General features: G+C 43.0%; 1 protein-coding gene across 4 annotated transcripts in view; it reads left to right on the top strand.

The window, feature by feature from the left end:
- Dnajb6 (DnaJ heat shock protein family (Hsp40) member B6) overlaps positions 1-19,235 on the top strand; it is a 64,926-nt gene that overhangs the window by 31,287 nt on the left and 14,404 nt on the right. For all 4 annotated transcript variants that reach the window (XM_032907204.1, XM_032907203.1, XM_032907201.1 and 1 more), the window contains 2 exons: positions 5,881-6,022; positions 7,036-7,106. In XM_032907204.1, the coding sequence (XP_032763095.1) occupies positions 5,881-6,022; positions 7,036-7,106 (213 nt within the window). The remainder of the gene's footprint in view (positions 1-5,880; positions 6,023-7,035; positions 7,107-19,235) is intronic.

The raw sequence follows: 19,235 nt of genomic DNA, 5'->3' as shown, positions 1-19,235 counted from the left end.
ACATATGGTGTATTTCATGGAATTGAAGCCTCTAGTAACTTCCTATCAATAGCTAGTCAATGTCATTATTACCTGGCCAGAGGGCCTGGCAGACCCTCTGTATGGTATATATGTGTGTGTGTGTGTGCTGTATGGTATATAGTGTGTGTGTGTGTGTGTGTGTGTGTGTGTGTGTGTGTGTGTGTGTATATATGTATGTCTGATCTTTTTCTGTAGCTGAGTAAACAGTGAGGTCAATTCAGATCATCCTGAATAAGTTCAGCAGTCTCTGTATATTGAGAGTCAGTTACTATATTAAGAGGCTCTTGAAAATCGGACAATACCCTGAGTATTGCACACAATTCAGATTTTTAAACTGACTTATAGGAACTCACAGCCACCTTTCTTACATCTTCTGATTTATATCCTGCCTTTCCTGACTTACTGGCATCAGTAATGTGGGTGCTCCAAATATTGGAGTTACATTATATGAGGGAGAATCCAATTAGTTCGTTTTATGAACTGAAGTAGCTTGCTTTTAGAGTATCTGTTGTTAATCTCTCCTAAGAAGTTACAGTATGCTCTTTGCCAGTGTTCATCTTGTACCCATAAAGAGGCAATTTCTGCCTTAGTAAAAGGTACCACAATTTCAGCCAGATCCATTCCAACTAACTGTCAAAGTCTCATTTTTCCTTCTAGTATCAATGTAGGTCTTTAGTTTCTTAGTCTGTTTATGTGCTAAAAATATCCATTCTAAGATATAATCTTCCCTCTGCATAAGAATTTTTGGTAGGGGAATGAGTAGAAAGTAAGATGACTTAAGATGTGGGCCATCTTTAGATCAATACAATGTTTATGTGTATCCTGCAATTTCCTTTCTACCAAAGCTAGCTCTTTCTCAGCCTCAGCTCATAGTTCCCTTGGGCTATTTAAATCTTTATCTTATATCTTATAAGGTTTGAAATAAATTGCTTAGCTCTTGAGTGGTCAAGCCAATCGCAGGTCTCACCCAGTTAATATCTCCCAGTAGCTTCTGAAAATCATTAAGAGTCCTTAATTGTTTTCTTCTGATTTTTACCTTTTGTGGTCTGACCCTTTGCAGACTTATTTTATACCCTAGATAATTAATAGAATCCCCTCTTTGTATTTTTTCAGGGGCAATTTGCAATCCCCAGCAAGGCAAGGTTTTTTTTTACTTCACCAAATATCCTTTCCAGATTTATATCTGGATCAGCCAATAGGATGTCATCCATGTAATGATAAATAATTGGGGAAATTGTTTATGAATCTCCAGTGGCTGTTGTACAAAATATTGACACAAGGTGGTGCTATTTAACATTCCTTGTGGCAGGACTTCTATTGGTAACTTTTTATTGGGCGACCTCTATTGACGGTAGGCACTGAGAAAGCAAACCTTTCCTTAGCGCATTCGTGTAGAGGAATTGTGAAAAAACAATCTTCCAGGTCAATCACTGTGATAGGCCATTCCTTAGGCAACAGAGAAGGCAGTGGGATCCCAGGCTCCAGGGAACCCATGGGTTGAATAATCTTATTAATTGCTCTGAGATCTGTCAACATGCCCCATTTGCCAGACTTTTTAATGACAAATACTGGAGAATTCCAAGGACTGGTAGACTCCTATATATTGAGCCCTCAGCTGCTCCTGACTAGGTGTTCTAATACCTGTAGTTTTTTCTTTTGTCATACATCACTGATCAATCCAAATGGGCTAGTTAGCCAACCACCTTGTGGTAAGGCTGTTGTTGTCTTAGCAGCATTGATTCCTTGGGGTAGAACTAAATTGTCAGCCTCTGCTGTATCTTGTTTATGGACAGCTTGGACAGTCTGTAACTGCCATTGATAACATTCCCTGCTTCCCTGACTAATTTAAACATTTTATTAGGAGCCTGACAAGTTTCATGGCCAGACATTGAAATTGAGGTGATATTAATTTGGGTTTTCCATTGCTGTAATAGATCTCTTCCCCATAAGTTAATGGCTATATCAGTCACATATGGTGGCCTCAATTTTCCTACCTGACCTTCTGGTCCTGTACATTTAAGCTACCTGGTGCTTTGCTTTATTTGGGATAAAGTGCCAACTCCTTGAAATTAGATGTCCACTTCTTAATGTGGCCAACTAGCAGGCTGAGATTTTGGAAAGATGATGGTGACATTTCCTCCAGTGTCAACTATTCCTTCAATTTCAATATTGTTTACTAGTATTTTTAGTTTTGGCCTTTGATCCTCTATAGAAGTTTGTCAAAATATTCGTTTTTAGCTCCTTTTGAGGCTTTTGGAATTGTCTATAGAACTTGCCTCAGCCTTGTCTTGTCTCAGAACATGTTTTTGAAGCCACGACGTTTAATTTTTCTGAGGAAGAGAACTCTCCCTGCCTAGCATTAGGGCCTGTTAGATGCCTCCCCGCCCCCTGGAGTTTTTTGGTAGGTTGTTGCCCCATTTGTCTGTTATTTCTCTACATTCCCTAGTCAAATGTCAGCCTTTGCCACATCTTTGACATATTCTAGGAGGCATAGGCCCCCTTTTGGTATTACTTTGTTTTTTTTCCTGCAGTTATGTCTGTCTAGTGGCAGCTTCTCCTATCACAGTCATATCAGGCAAGATCCAACATCAGCTGTATGTTTAATCCACTCATCTATTGATGCTGACCTCGCCTTCAGTGGTCTGATTACTTCCCTGCATTCAGTATTCACATTTTCAAAGGCTGAAGACTAAATTATTGCCTGTCTTGCTACTGCGTCTGATACACTCCTTTCCACAGCTGAGGTTAGCCTTTGTAAAAAGCCAGGAAAGGTTTCTTTAGGACCTTGTATGACTTGAGTGAATGGTTCAAGCCTTTTCCCTGATTCTATGACTTTGTCCCAGGCCTTTAAGGCCGACAATCGACACAATGCCAGAGTTTCTTCATCATATACAGCCTGCACTTCTACCTCAGCAAAGCGACCTTCACCAAACAGCTGATCTGTGGAAATCTCTCTACCCCTGGCTCTATTTGGTCATGCTATCTCCCTCACCTCTTCTCTCCACCATGAAATCCATTGTAAATTTGCAGCAGTCTCTTGTATTGCTCTTGCCACATCTTTCTAGTCTTGGGGGAATTCTGTTTTTATTAGCCAAGAAATCAGGATTTGTTTTACAAATGGCGAATGCATTCCAAAATTTACTTAAATTTACTTAAGTTTCCTCAGTTCTAACACATTCATGGGTTGCCATTCAAATTCTTCATAACCCTGTGGATGATCATTGTCTGGAGGCCTTTGTTGTACATTAACTGGATAGACTAAAGTTTGTTTTCCAATAATCTTAGGTTGACTTTCTCTAATTTTATCTTCTGTCTCTACCTGAGTATTTTCCTTAATTGAGATTTTTAATTCCTCCCTTAAGGTCTGTGGTTCATATCTCTCCTTTTGTCGCTCCTCCTGTTCCTTGAGTTCCTGTATTTTCTCTCTGTTCAAGGTTCTGCCTCCACAGTTAGAATTTTCCTTTACACTGCAATCTGATAGTCTGCTGCCCATTATTTTTTGATTGATTAATTTTAAAGTTATTCTCTTGCTTCAAAACCTCATTATTTTCTCTTTTCTGGTCAGTCTGATCTGAGCTGTTGTATGTTTTGTTCTAGCATGTTTTCCAGCTCCTGTCTCCCACCTTATCCTGTCTCCCAGCTCATCTCTGTTTCTCAGACTCCTCTACGAAAAGTCTGTTCTAGTTTTACTTGTAATTTCTTTTCTAAGGCAAGGAATTTGTTATCTAGGGCCCTGTCTTTCGAGAATACATAGTAAATCGAGAGAATAAATATTATAATACCGGTAAATGATAAGGTGTCTATTTCCTTTAAATCCATCCCTGTCAGACCATTCAAAATGACATCTCATAAGGCCCAAAGATATTGTTTCTCATCTTTAAGTATCAAAAGGTGACATATCTTTATGTCAATGTATTACCTGATCCCGAGCTCTGTGTACCTTTGTCTCCCTCTGCTGTTCGATTCAGAACACTGCAGTCCTCTCCCATTCTTTATTCCCAGTCTCTTTGGGTTGCCCCTGGCAGCACTTGCTTGTGTGCTGATCTCTGGCAACCCGGCAACCCGCAGTTCAGAGAGGAAGTCTGACTGACTGTTTCCTTTGTAGACATGAGAGGATATGGGTAAGCAAATAAAGCAAGGCTCTCCAGGGCGTAGATGCCCAGACTGGTTCAATGTGTCTGCTAGAAAACTACCTTGCAGGCAGTTGTGCTCCAGGTTCTCCTGTCTCTCCCTGCCATTCTTGGTGTTGCCCCTTATTGAAGCTCTCTGCCTGGGGTTTGGAGGAGGGAATCCTCTCTGCAGTTCTTTGTAGACCTCTCAGATCCAGTCAACTCTCAATCCACCACTGCTCCAGCCTAGATCTCTGCCAGAGCCCTATTGTGGGGTGTGTGTGTGTGTGTGTAGGTGTGCTTTTATCTCAGGTTAGTTGAGTTCTAATGGATAAGTTGGGCATTAATTTGTTGCAGTAACCTTTCCAACCCAAATAAGCCTGTGCAAAGAAAACACAACTCAATTCATATGAGTACAAGCTGCGTGCCTTGATTGGGCAGATCTACCACTGATCTCAGCTGTGAGATCCCTTATAACCTGTGGTTTCTTCAGGCACGGGCTTCAGCTCCATCTTCTTTTCATCTCCTCTTCTTCTGTTGACCCCCTCTCTCCTTTTCTCTCTAGTTCTTTAGCTCCACCTTCCCTTCCCTTTCTAGGGGAAAGTGGAGTTAGCATTAAAATACAAACAGCTCCAGAGCATTCCACAACTTTAAGGTGCTCGTAAGTAAGGTGTGGTCCAAATATGACATATACTCAGGGTTCTCAAAATCTGTATATGAGAAAGCAGAGCATTATTTCCATCTTTAAAAAAAAATCTGTTGTGTTTATGCCATTGTGTGTTTGGAGGCCAGAGAAATGTCTCTTAGAGGTGGTTTTCTCCTTCAACAATGGGTTCTAGGGATAGAACTAAGGTCATCAGGTTTAATGGCAATTGCCTTACCCCTGTGCCCCTAAAACACTCTCTTTCTCCCCTCTTTCTCTTTTTCTCTCACAACTGGAAAAAAGTAGCTAATAGACCTAAAACAGTGATTTCTGGGTATGGCTTTGCTGTTCACCAGCATGTGTCAACTCCACTCCCAAGCCTTACGTCTCAGTGTGTAGATTAGGATGGGTTTGAGATCACAGAGACCTACCCGCCTTTTCATCTCACACGCTTGGATCAATTTAAAGGTATGTGCCACACCCAGACCTTGATACGTTGTTCTTTGAGGCAGCTTTTGGGAGAAAAAAATGAAAATGACATATATTTGTGCATGTGTGTGTGTACGCACAGGCACTTGTTGGGGTGCCAGTGTGTGTGTGTGTGTGTGTGTGTGTGTGTGTGTGCGCACAGGCACTTGTTAAGTGCCGTGTGCGTGTGTGTGTGTGTGTGTGTGTGTGTGTGTGTGTGTGTGTGTGTGTGTGTGTGTGCAGGCACTTGTTAGGGGTGCCAGCGTGTGTGTGTGTGTGTGTGTGTGTGTGTGTGTGTGCGCACACACAGGCACTGTTAGGTACCAGCGTGTGTGTGTGTGTGTGTGTGTGTGTGTATGCGCAGGCACTTGTTAGAAGTGCCCGTGTGTGTGTGTGTGTGTGTGTGTGTGTACGCACAGGCACTTGTTAGGGGTGCCTGGCGTGTGTGGGGTGGAGAGGACTTTGCCGCTCTCCTTCTCCCATGTGTAGAGCAGCATCCAGCCCTGAACTGGTTAAGTGCATCACCCATTTCCTCAGCTCGTTTGGCTCCCTTTGAAGCTCACAAATTTGGAATTCAGTAATTTTTACCTGAATCTTAAAAGTATGTAGCTTTTAACTGTACTTTCTGTTTCTTTATAGGCTTTACTCCATTCGGGTCACTAGGTCATGGGGGTCTCACTTCATTTTCTTCAGCGTCATTTGGCGGCGGTGGAATGGGCAACTTCAAATCAATATCAACTTCAACTAAAATAGTTAATGGCAAAAAAATCACTACAAAGAGGTATTTTCCTTAAATTAATTTATACATTTACTTTTGAGACAGCAATTCAGCTAGACCAGAAACTCACCTAGACCAGGTTGGCCTCACATTCACTGAGATCCACCTGCCTCTACCTCCAGTACATTAAATGCTTAGTTAGGATCTTAGATTTCTTGATTCTTGTGCCTCCTGAAATTACAGTACTGTAGTCACACCTTTGTGATACCATTGTTGTACTGAGGCTTGACGTGCAGGATCTTAGTCATTCTAGGCAAGTTCCCTACAGACTGAGCTATATCACCAGCCTGTTGTCGTCGTCGTCGTCACCACCACCACCACCACCACCACCACCACCACCATGGTCATTGTTTTTGTTTCTTAAAATTTTTATTGCTTTGAGACAAGGCAGGCCTAAATGACATTGAATCCCTAACCCCCTACTGCCTAACTTTCTAGTGAGGATTAATAGGATTAAAGTCATGTATCACATGTAGCTTAGTATTTTGTCCTTAGTAGCAGGGTACAATGTTACAGTATTGAATGTGCATGTAGAGCTCCCAAGGCTGAAGTGTCAACCCCATGCTTACTGGATCAGCTAAAGGTTTAAAGCTCTTTGCTTCCAATATTTGCTCAGTTTTTTCCTTTGTTGCGTGGCCAGCATGTGGTCATTTGTAATGAGCTTCCCCAGCATTGTCAGTGTCGTAAAGTGAGAATGGCTCTTTGAGCAGGAAAACCCTAATGGCCAAGTTGGGCTGAGACACTTAGCCACACTCTGGCTCAGCTGTACTCGTGGTTAGTAACATCTCCTGTATAAAGTTAGTGTAGTATTTGAGTCCAAACTTAGTTTTGGAGGATAGGAATTTTAGGAAGAACTCTTGAGCTTAGTTTTCATTGGTCTGTTGTGTAAATTCTCAAATATTATAAAAATTATTTTTGTGGTTTTAAGGCCTGAGCCCAGGGCTATAAGTTTGCTAGGAAAACTCTTGCACTACATCCCAATTGAAGAGAGGTTTCTAAATGGTCGTTTCTTACAGAATTGTGGAGAACGGTCAGGAAAGAGTAGAAGTTGAAGAAGACGGACAGTTAAAGTCCCTGACGATAAATGGTAAGGAGCACCTGCTACGCTTGGATAACAAGTAATTCAATGCACGCATTTAACAGAAATGCTAAACCATAACAAGCACCATTTGAGGAATAACAGGAACTTTTTTTTTTGAAGATTTCAAACGAACTCGACTTTCTGTATAACTGTACCTAATCTAAAGTATTTATAATACAGCTCATCGGACCCCCCATTTGTCAGATTTTTGAGTTTGTTGTTGGGACCACAAAATAGGACCTTTCTTTTTCTTTTTTCTTTTCTTTTCTTTTTTTTTCTTTAAAATTGTTGTAATCTCTGTATGCACTTTGCTTTAAACAAAACGTGATCTGAGGTGAGCTCTGTGACTCCTGAGTAGTGCTAGGACGAGATTGTCTTTAACACCAGCATGGATCTGCTTCCCACTGTGTTGAATTGTGAGTAGTGTCAGCCTGCTGTGAAGTTACCATTGCCAGATGAATGTCTACAGAAATATTTCAACTTTATTTTCAGTATTTAGTGATGTAAGCTATTACTGCATCAATGGTAATACATTTCTGGTTTAGTGTAAATTAAGGATGTTTTCTAGTTGTGCATGGATGCTGGCAACCTCGTCAGTTTGACTATTGTTTAAATATGTAATGTTAAGCTTAGGTTTAAAAAAAAAGCTGGTAATTTGGGTTTTTGTCATTTGCTTTAAAAAAAAAAAATAAATGCGAATGTGTTTGGTGCATTCTTTCATGAGTGGGGTCTGCAGCCTTCTTGTGTCTGTGTGGTTTTTGGGCCTGAGCTTCTAGTGTCACCTCATTAGTGCTTCCTTCTGTCACTGAGGTGGATTCTGAGAGGAAGTTACAACGTAGACCTGTCTTCAGTGTATACAGAGAGCGTATGAATGAAGACCTGTAAATGATGAGCAACAACTTAGCGTGGTTTGTAGGGTGGGTGTGGGGGCGGAGGTTACACGGTGACCTGGTATGAGCAGCACTTTAGTGATATCTCTCACGGGTCAGAGAGCGGTGCCAGGAATGGAATCCAGGGCTTGATGCATGCTAGACAGGCAGTTTACTCCTCATCTGTGTATTTTGAAATAACCTTTTAAGCAGCTCAGTCTAGATTTGAACTCGGGATCTTCCTGCCTTCACCTCAAATGTTGGGATTATATAGGAATGCTCTACCATGCCTCATTGTTACAGATCTTAGTTTAACATTTGTGTGAGGAAAGGGAACTGCTGGTCCAAAGGTTTTCATTGAAAAGTATTTTGAAGATTTTTAGGGATATGGTTTACAGAAGATCACTTCAGGGCAGGGCAGTGTGCATGGAACATCAGGGTAAACATAAACTTATTTCAATCTGCAAAAACAATCTGGGATTATGACAATTCCAGCTAAAAAGTTCAGTTAGGTGATATACTAAATGTACTTTTAAACCCCTGCTCCACCATTTAAGAAGTGTTTGTACATTCTGATTGTTGTAAGGATCCTGACACTCCTGGAATAAGGAATAGCCATTTTACAAATTCTCAGGAGAGAAGAAAAGTTTTGTCTCAAAGTGAATGGTCTAGAGAAAGCAGATGAATCATTTGAGCATGTTAGGAGTGAGCTGGCTGTGACTCCCATTCCTTTGTACAAGGTGGGTACCCGGAAACACTGCAGGTTTTGAAGATAGTGGGTACCCTTTGCTTTGTGACCAGAAAGCCTGTTAATAACAGGATAACACAGAAGCACTCTGGTGTTGCCTAATGATACGGGAACGGAAAGGAGTGAGACAGTAAGTACTTGGCCTCAGGTTTGGTTTTGCACATGTGTGAGTACACCTGGGATGTTGGAGCTTGAAGCATTGGAAGTCACACAACACACACTGGCCCAAAGATGGTTGGTGATGAAGAAGGAGGGCACATGGACCAGTGGACAGAGGGCTGTAGTCCTGTTCACTCTTCCATTGCTGTTTGTGTAGATGCACTTGTTCCCAGAGAGCTGAATCCCCAGGGTACATGCCACTTTTGGGAAGGTTTGAATTGCTGTGTGATGATAGTTTTATTCAGCAGTGACTTCTTAACCTTTGGTCCTAGAAAATTTGACGGAAAATTTGTGAGGGTATGCTCAGTTTCTGCACAGAGTCATCCTCTGTAGCTGGCTGCAGTGTGCGGAGCCATTGCACGGGAGGTAACCCATGTTTTGTGAATTCTCTTTGCCTTACTCATTTTCTTCTATGTCTTCCAACTTGGTTTGAGTCAGTGTAGTGAAGGATTCGTCTCCATGGTGTTTTTTTTTTTTTTTTTTTTAAGATTTATTTATTTAATGTATGTGAGTACACTGTCACTGTCTTAGACACACCAGAAGAGGGCATTGGATCCCTTTACAGATGGTTGTGAGCCACCATGTGGTTGCTGGGATTGGAACTCAGGACCTCTGGAAGAGCAGTCGGTGCTCTTAGCTGCTGAGCCACCTCTCCAGGCCCCCCCCCCTTTTTTTTTAAATAGCAAAAGTTCTAGGGTTGATTCTGGGGTTGAATGGTTTATATTACTGACATGAAATTATTATACATAATTATAAATAACCATATATTATATATACAGAATCACAATTTTATTAAGTGGCCTGCCTTGTGGAAGGAAGTTCAGGGAGGATTTCAATCTCAGTGTGTAATCAATCTGGCCATACATCAAAGTTCTCAGCCTGTGTACCTATACCTCTAAAGTAAAGGGGTGTGTGCAGGTGCTTGGGTTTGAGGTATAGTGGGATAAACCTCTTGGCAGTAACTAGTTTTGTTCAACACAATGTGGGTTGCCTCTTAAGAAATATATCTTCCAGAATTATTTTTTGGGAGGTGGTGATGATAGAGGATCTCATTTTCTCCTTTTCCTTCCTTCCCCCCAAAGTGCTGGGATGATCTATGATAAGTACAGTGTCAGCTTCCCTTCCCCACCCAAGTGCTGGGATGATCTATAATATGTACAGTGTCGGCTTCCCTTTGTGCTTTGCTTTGCTTTCCTTTTTCCCCCAGAACTGAGGACCCAGGGCCTTGCACTTGCTAGGCAAGCGCTCTACCACTGAGCTAAATCCCCAACCCCTGTGCTTTGCTTTCGAGATAGCACCTCACTGTGTATGTAGACGAGACTGTCTTGGAGCTTCATACCTGTCTCATTCCTGAGTGCTGGATTAAAAGTGTACACCATCACTCCTAGCATCTTGTTTGTCTTCTGTAGCCTTGGCTGTCCTAGAACCAGCTCTGTAGACCAGGTAACCTCAACTTCTGCAGGATACACTGAGAATCTGTGGGGTGGAGAAGAAGAACTGGGGAGGATTAAAGTGCTATTCTCGAAGGGCTTCAAAGAATTGTTCTACATTTGTAGTTGTGCCTGTTTCCCCATGTGCACTGCATGTACACACACACACACACACACACACACACACACACACACACACACACACACACACACACACACACACTCTTTTCCATTATGTGTGATTTGAGGATTAAACTCTGGTTGTCAGACCATGAATTTAGGGGGAAAAAATCAAATTGTTGATTGTGATGATTCCCCAGGGCCCCAGGGTTTCTTTCTCTGTTTAGTCCTTGCCTCTTTTCTCCCAAGTGTTGGTATTAAGGACATGCTCTGCCAGTTACATTATTCGTGATGTTTGAGTGTGTCGTAGAAAATACTTAACTCTGTCTGAGGCTTCTCCCCTACCTTTGATCATTCAGTTCCCAGATAAAAGACAACTTTTATTATGTACTATAAACCTTAATCAGCACAAGACGGGGGCAGATATCTGCCCTCTGTGCTATTAAAATCTCCTTTTCAGGCGGTAACTCCTGCGTTGTTATACTTCACCTGGGCTGCTCTACGTTTGGCCAGCCCTCATGGCCATGCTTTCTTGACTCTTAACCCACGTTGGCTGTTTCCTCTCCATCTTTTCTCGTGGTCTCCTGATCGTAAGGCCAGGAGCACCATTTTCCACCTCTCTCAATTCTGCCCAGCTATAGGCTGTAGGGATCTTATTTCAGTCAGAAATAACTTGGGGTGGGTCAAGGTCACATAGTGTCACTTGGGTCTACTTGCCTTGTCTTGGACAAGCAGGTCTTGGAAGTCTGTACATAGCATTATAGTACATAGCAACAGACCATATTTCAGCTTAGTGTGCACATGCTAAAGCATGCATGTGGAGAAATAACTTCAGCAGTCTGTTATTTCTCACTACATGGGACCTAGGGGTCCAACTTGGGCTGTGGGATGTGACAGTCCTTCCTGCTGAGCTGTCTGACTGCTCCTTTCATAAACTTGTTGCCAGCATCATCAACTGCTAGATGTGACCTGTTTTTATTCTTTCAAATGTTTATATTTTATTGTGAATTTTTGTGCGTGGGGGTGGGGTAGAGGAGTTCAAGACAGTGTGGAGGTATCCTAGGGGTTTAGCCTTTACCTATTGAGACATCTTGCTAGGTCAATTTTTACTTTCATAGTTGATTTCTAGGGTTTGTTTCTGTCCCAAGTGTGCCTTATAAGTTCAGTGTTGTGTTTTTCCTGAAAGGGCAACTCACATGAAACATTTTTAGGTTGACTTTTAATACTTACTATTTAGGTTTATGCATGTTTTCCTTGCATTTATGTTTGTACATTACATGTATGCCTGCCTGTTGTGCTACTGTGTGGGTGCTGGAAATGAACTGCTGAGATTTGAACCCAGGTCTTCTGTGGAGCTGTGCAGTCTCTTCAGAAACACCACATGTATTTCTTTGAGACAGGGATGGATGGAAACTTGCTGTGTAGACCAGGCTGGCCTAGAACCCTGGGATTAAGAGTGTTCTGGCCATCCCACTTCATCGTTTTAAGGCTTGTGTTAAGGATAGGGTGCTTGTGATACTTTCTCAGGGCCTTGGCTTAGCATGTGTCTTAGTCAGGGTTTCTATTCCTGCACAATCATCATGACCAAGAAGCAAGTTGTGGAGGGGAAAGGGTTTATTCAGCTTACACTTCCATGTTGCTGTTCATCACCAAAGGAAGTCAGGATTGGAACTCAAGCTGCTCAGGGAGCAGGAGCTGATGCAGAGGCCATGGAGGGATGTTACTTACTGGCTTGTTTCCTCTGGCTTGCTCAGCTTGCTCTCTTGTAGAACCCAGGACTACCAGCCCGGGGATGGCACCACCCACAATGGCCTGGGTCCTCCCACCTTGATCACTAGTTGAGAAAATACCTTACAGCTGGGTCTCATGGAAGCATTTCCTCAAGGGAGGCTCCTTTCTCTGTGATAACTTAAGCTTGTGTCAAGTGGACACACAAAACCAGCCAGTACAGCAAGTTTTCAGTTTTTTTTTTTTATTTTTTAAATTGTTCAGTACCTACTGTCTGTAAGCTTGACTTGTCATTGTTGATTTTTGTTTTAACTTTATGTGTGAGTGTTTTCTTCATATATGCTTGTGCACCATGAGTATGCAGTGCATGAGGAGGCCAGAATATGGCATTAGACGCCCTGGATTTGGAGTTACAGTTGAGTGACCATATGGATGCCGAGAATTCCTCTGGAAGAATGGCCAATGCTTTTGACTGCTGAGCCATCTCTCTAGCCCCCATTCTTGCCTTAAAAAATAAATAGTTTACAGATAATTGTAAAATGAATGTCATTCATGTAGCTGTACACTATTAGGGTGACAGTGGATTTAAAATAAGAACTGGGTGTTTTGTCTGTGTGTATGTCTATACTATGAGTGCCTAGTGACTTTGGAAATAAGAATTACAGTTAGTTGTAGACTGCCTTGTGGAATAGAGTCTGGGTCCTCTAGAAGAGCAAGTACTGTAACTGCTGTTCTTTTCAAGCCCCAGGATGTAGTTTGGATTATCTATTTCAGTATGCACATATGGGTTCATGTACTCCTGTAAGCTCAAGAGCGTGTTTGATTCCTTATGGCTGGGCATGGTGGTGATGAGGTCGCTGTGGTGCTGGGAACTAAACTTAGGTCATCTGGGAGAACGGCAAATGCTGGAGAGACGGCTCTCCAGCCCACTAATAGCATGTGAGTGAGGCCAGCCTGCTCTATCTACAGAGTTAGTTCCAGGACGGCCAGGGCTACACAAAGAACTTTGTTTCAATAGAACAAAAAACAATACAAAACAAAAACCAACAAAACAAAAAAGTTTTGAGGAAGTAGATCCTGAAATTTATCCATTTTCTCTGGGACTTTTCGTAATAGGATAGCTCTGATAATCTAGAACCTAGAGTGAACTGGGAGATAGGTATCTAGGTATGTCCGTGGAAGATTTCTCTTGATTATTTGAGGCGAGAACCTACACTTGTGATTGGCACCATTCTTTGACTGGGACACAAATAGTTAACATTCTGTGCTCCTCTTTCTAACTGACTGCTGCCGCTACTACCCTACTGTCTGTCAGAGTATTTCATCATGTTGACCACTGTCTGTCAGAGTATTTCATCATGTTGACCGGAAAAGACTTACCACTCTCTGGGTGGGCCAACCTGCCTCCAACGTTCCAGTATTTGGGTGGTCTAGGAGGACAGGATATGACTCAGAAGCTAGCTTTGGCATCTGCCTGGCCTTTAAAAGATTCACTTCAGTTGTGTCTGTGTGCTGGTACCACTTGGTTTACAAGGTTTCTGGGGACTTTAAGGGGAAAATGCTGCAGATAAGCCAGCGATCATAGAGACAATAAATACTCCCCAACTTATTTATTTTTGACGTAGGGTATCAAGACTGTCCTGGAACTCTAGACCCCCCAACTCAAGACATCTGCTTACCTCAACTGTCTTTGAGTGCTAAGATTAAAGGTGTGTGCCTCCACTGCTCAGCATTGCTGTGGTTTTTAGGAGATTTTTAACTGCTGAGCCATTTCCCCAGCTCCAAAAGAATTTAGGCAGTGGCATTTGTCCAGCACCTTTCAGTCCCATTTGTCTTTTTACTGGTGAGCATGTGGCAGAAGGAAGTGAAGTCTGGCTCTGCTGCCTGGGTGCTGCCTTGCATGTGTTCCCCGTGAGGTCTGGCTCTGGTCCTAGAGGGTGCTACAAGTGGCATTCAGGAATGGCCACAGCTGTAGGCTGTGGGGAGTTGCTACGCAGCACCGTCTTGTAACTAACATTTGGTCCCAGTCGTGGAAACAGTTGGTATTTTTATGATGCCCATTAGTTTCAGCTCCACTACCTGAGAAATGATGTGACTGTGGGCACCTTTACTCAGGGCTTTTGATGCATATGAGTAGTGCAGTTTGTGCGCCATAGGGGACAACTTCACTGGAACTCTTGACACTTTAGGGCGTACCAACTTTACTTGGCTGCTGGAAGTCATTTGCCTGTTTCTTTGTCCATTGTGACTCAGTGACTTCAGGATGCTTGTGACACAGGACCCAGAAGAAGCTTGTAATCAACTGGTGCTTTTCCTAGTTCTTAACCACAAAGGCAGGGTCTCTACCTTGGAGCTCATATTTGTCTAACTCAGCTCCTGTCTTAGCATCCTAAATGCTGGAATTGTAAATGCCACCCAGATCACCAGTTATTTTCATAATTGCTCTTATGTATCTCTGACCCCAAATAAATATTCTTCATAAGGCTGAGGATGTGACTCAGTGGTAGGGTACTTGTCTAGCCTGAGTTAGAAATAAAATTACTGTCCTGTTTGAAGTCAGTGCTTTAGGATTCCCTGGTCTGTAGGTCTCCTGATGAAATGTGACTTTTGCCTACTTTAATGGTGGTTTCCTAAGATGGCCCTGCTGTCTGTTCCCTTGTTCATACTCTTCTCCTAACTTTGCACCACCCTTCACTCCAGGCTGGCTATAAACATGCTGCACTCGGTCCCCACTTTCTGGCTTTCTGCCTGTGTGTCTTCTCACAAGTGTCCCCATTCTGTTGTGTTCATTTGAGGCTGACAGTGCAGAGTTACCTCTTAAGGACAAGAACCAATGGTGTGACTGACTTCATCTTGTGAGCCAGCAGGTGAAATCGTGGGTTGACGGCATTAATGGCTGAGTGAAATTGACTCTTCTTTCTCCTCGTGTATTGTGAAGTCAGTACCCACATTCAGCTGGATTCAGTGGGCTCTGAAGTTGTACTACACTCATGTGACAGCTGCTGAGTATTTCGGTCTCAGCACCTCAGTTTCTTGGTTTAGGACACTGGCAGATGGTGGTTTTGTTTTAAAATTTCATTTAATTTGTTGTACCAAGGCAGATGTTTTCTGGTGTTTCTGGTGGTTATGAGCTCTCATAACCTGTGCTGTGGCTCAGTGCTTGACTTGCCGTAGGCTCTGGTTTGGATCCCCAGCATCAAAACAATCCCACTTAAAAAAAAACAAGTGAATGTGGGTCCTGAGTTCAAATCCCCAGCAACCACACGGTGGTTCACAACCACCTGTAATGGGATCCAAAGCTCTCTTCTGGTGTGTCTGAAGAGAATGACAGTGTACACATAACATAAAATAAATCTTAAAAAAAAAAAAAAAGAATGTAAGGTGGATGGGTGTGGTGCAAGGGGTCTCTACATCTGAGGCTGCCCTGGACTACAGAGTGAGTTCTAGGACAGCCAGCACTACACACTCAAAAACAAACAAACAAAAACAAAACCCAAAGCAAAACAAAAAAAAAGTATCAGATAACTCAGAAATAAAGACTTCCTCTTTCAAGAGGACCCAGGTTCAATTTCCAGCACCCACATGTCAGCTCACAATTGTCTGTAACTCTTGATATCTTATACTCTTAAACAGACTTACATGCAGGCAAAATATTAAATATAAGTTATAAAAAAGGCATCAGTGGCTGATGTGGTAAAAACCTTTAATTCTATTAAATAAAGTAAGGTAAAAGTCTGAGTTCAAAGCCAGTTTGGTCTATGAAGAGTTCTATACCCCTCCCTTCATAAGAAAGTAAATAAATAAAAACCATGTAAGTAAAAATCATGCTAGCAGGTTGGCTAGCAGAAATTGGGCCTCTTTTCGTTTTTTGAGACAGTTTTTCTGTATAGCTCTTGTCCTATAATTCACTATGTAGACCAGGCTAGCTTCAGACTAAGAGATCTGTCTGCCTCTGCCTCTTGAGTGCTGGAATTAAAGGCATGTGCCATCATCACCTGGCTGTACTAAATTTTTAAAATGGATTTGCGTGCGCGCGTTTGTGTGTGTGTGTGTGTGTGTGTGTGTGTGTGTGTGTGTGTGTGTGTGTGTTGGCTGCATGTATTTCTGTGCACCATATGCATGCATAGTGCTCATAAAAGCCAGAATAGGGCAGATGTGGACGCTAGGAATCTTACCTGGGTCTCCTGGAAGAGCAGCAAGTACAGGCCCTTCCCTGCCTGGTAACTTACTGTCCAGAAAGGTTGTGTTGACTCTCAGATTGTTCCCCAGGTTTTGAAGGGTTGCTAGGAGGACCTGGCATTTGTGTCAGTTGCAGAACAGTTGCTTCTGTACATTCCAGAAAAGGTTTTTTTATATATCTTTTTTGTATATCTATCTTTTTTGTATATCTTTTATTAAATTATATCTGTATGTGCATATGCGTTCTTTCACACACTTGGAAGATGGAGGACAGTTGGCTTCTAGGAAACTGAGGTCGTCAGTTTTGAAGCAAGTACCCTTGTTCTGCACGTCCCTGCTGGCCCCACATGATTGATGGTTTGATGCAGGTAGCTTTGAGTGTGAGATGAGTTAAGTGTAGCAAGCCCCAGGATCCTCACCGAGATTCAGGGTGCACACACCCACGGTTCCTCCTGGACATACATGTTAGAGCTGGCAGTGGTAAGCACTCTGAGGCATGCCGGCTGTGGGCGAAGTCATGCACTCACTGCTTCCAGGCATATAGCCTTAAAGATCTCACTGACTTATGTGTCTACTGCTGGGGTTTCTGGGATGGAGCTGGTGTTTGTTTATCACAGGGTGGAGGAGGAAGACTTCAGGGTCAGTGTGCCTTGGCTAGATGGGGTTGTGGTGAGGTGAGGTGAGACACTTGTCAAGGCCACATTCTTTCTGGAGACTGCTGGCTGCTGGCTGCTGGCATTGGTTTCATTCAGGCCATGCAGGTTTGGACAGATTACTTGTGGCCTTGCAGTTGTGTGATCCGATTAGGTTTCATCCTATTAGGTTTGACAAAATTATGCTTATTTTAAGGTGAGGTTAAACTGCTGTTTGTAGAGTTGGAACTATGTCCTTCCCTGGGGTTCTGATGGGTTCTATCAAAGTACTGTCTTGTTGCACCTGTGTTTTTCTGTTACCATGGGTTTTATAGATACTTGGATTATTATGTCCATCCCAGTCTGATGTGTTAAATTGTGAAGTTAAACTTTTGTATAATCCATATCTGTTAAGGGAATAGAGCAGCGCTGGTCAGTTGAAGGGTTCTTCCTGCAGTCTTTAAATAAGAATGCTATCTAATACCAGACGATGCATTGTGTTCTGGACTATTCTGCCTGCCTAACTGTGGTGTGTGGATCCCTGGAAGAGATGGATATAACAAACCATAATGTAAGCTGGGACCACACCATCCTCACTCCTAAGTAAGTGAGGACATCTGTTTATGGCAGTGGATCTCAACCTTCCTAATGCACAATCCTTTTATACAATCCTTATGTTATGGTATGCCCCAGTGAAATATATTTTGTTGCTACTTCATAACAGTAATTTTGCTGTTATGAATGGTAACAAATATCTGACGTGCAACCCTTGTGAAGGAGTTGTTTGGCAACCCCCACCCCCAAGGGGTCATGAGGTGAGAGCTGCTGGTTTATGGTGCTTTTTTTTTTTTGTTTTTTTGTTTTTTGTTTTGATGGGACTTTCTTTTGTTCCCATGGATATTAAGGCATTCAGCCTTGTTTACAGGTTTTCATTCTTTAACTAATGTTTGGGTCCTGGGTATGGAATCCATGATGTCACTAAATGAGTCTCCCCCAGAGCTGCTGCTCTCAGTTGCTGCTCTGCCTTTTAAGATTTGATGTTCTTTCCAGCCACCAGCGCAGCCCAGGATGAGTTTTGAGGGCCCCGTGGATGAGCTCTGAGCTCTACCCTTTGTGCCATGGGCTAGTTCTACCTCTTACTCCAGGCCTGATTAGGTGTTGAGGGATAACCGTAGAGCATGTTAATGCCACAAATGATTATACTTTCAGAAGGAAGCCCACCAGGAATGTGGCCAGGGTACACAGCCACTCTGACCTCAGCCTTGCCTTTCTGTCTCTGTGTAGTCTTTGTAGGCTACATATGAGGGAATGAAGTCCTTTCTGTGGTAGGTGCTGGTTAGGACAAGTAGTGCTTGCTGCCTTCCTTCTGGGTTCTGTGGACTCTGGCTGGCTGCTCTGTGATGAGGTGGTGGTGGCGGTGTGTACCTGTCCAGCTCTGTTAGCGTGTGCTGTGAAGGCTGTGGTTGGAGCCAATCAGCCCACTGTAATGAGGAGTGATTGCTGCTTTGAGCCAGGATAGAAAGATGCAGGGATGGTTCTCACACATTTGCCAACGTCTCCAAGCTCCAAATGAATGAGTAAGGGTGAAGGTGTTGAGCCTAGGAGCTTGCCATCATTGCGAAGATGGAGGTGTAATAGTTATCTGTAGCTTGTGGGTTTCCACACAACATGCCCTGTAAAAAGCAATTTCCATGGGCTGTTGGTAGACTGGCCATGCTCCTGAACCTAGTACCTGTATTCCTCCTCATAGGCAGCCATGAAGACAAAGAACAGAGGATTCAGGACAAGAGGTAGGTTCTCAAGCAGGACAGGAACAAGCACATCATAGGGGTAGAGCGTGAAAGTCACTTTGTGGTACTTGAGAGAAATTGGTGTGCTGTGAGAGCTTTGGAGTTTGTAAGCACAGAGCAGTCAGTCCACAGGGCCATCTCTATTTGGGCTGGATCTGGGTTTGTGTACTGAGGTCAGTAGCTCAACCCAGCTTCTTCCTTCCACATGGGAATCAGGCTTGGTAATATCCCAGACACCAGTGGTCATGCTGTATCTGGTCTGGTCCAAATTGCCTTAGAGGCAGCAGTTGCTAAGTGGATAAGTTTCACAGGTCTTGTCCCAGCAGCCAGTTTGTTATTTTGGGTTGCTGACTACCAGCCACTACTTAGTTTATTGTGAGGACAGCAGGCTGGAAGCAGTGCTTGGACAAATACATGGTCATCCCTTATAGGGAGTGCCTAGTGAGGATGCTGGAGGAGAGAAATGACCTAATATTTGCT

Source organism: Rattus rattus, chromosome 6, assembly GCF_011064425.1.
Source record: "Rattus rattus isolate New Zealand chromosome 6, Rrattus_CSIRO_v1, whole genome shotgun sequence".
NCBI classification, from domain to species: domain Eukaryota; kingdom Metazoa; phylum Chordata; class Mammalia; order Rodentia; family Muridae; genus Rattus; species Rattus rattus.
The sequence above is the reverse complement of the archived record's forward strand: the minus strand, read 5'-3'. Positions and strand labels throughout refer to the sequence as shown.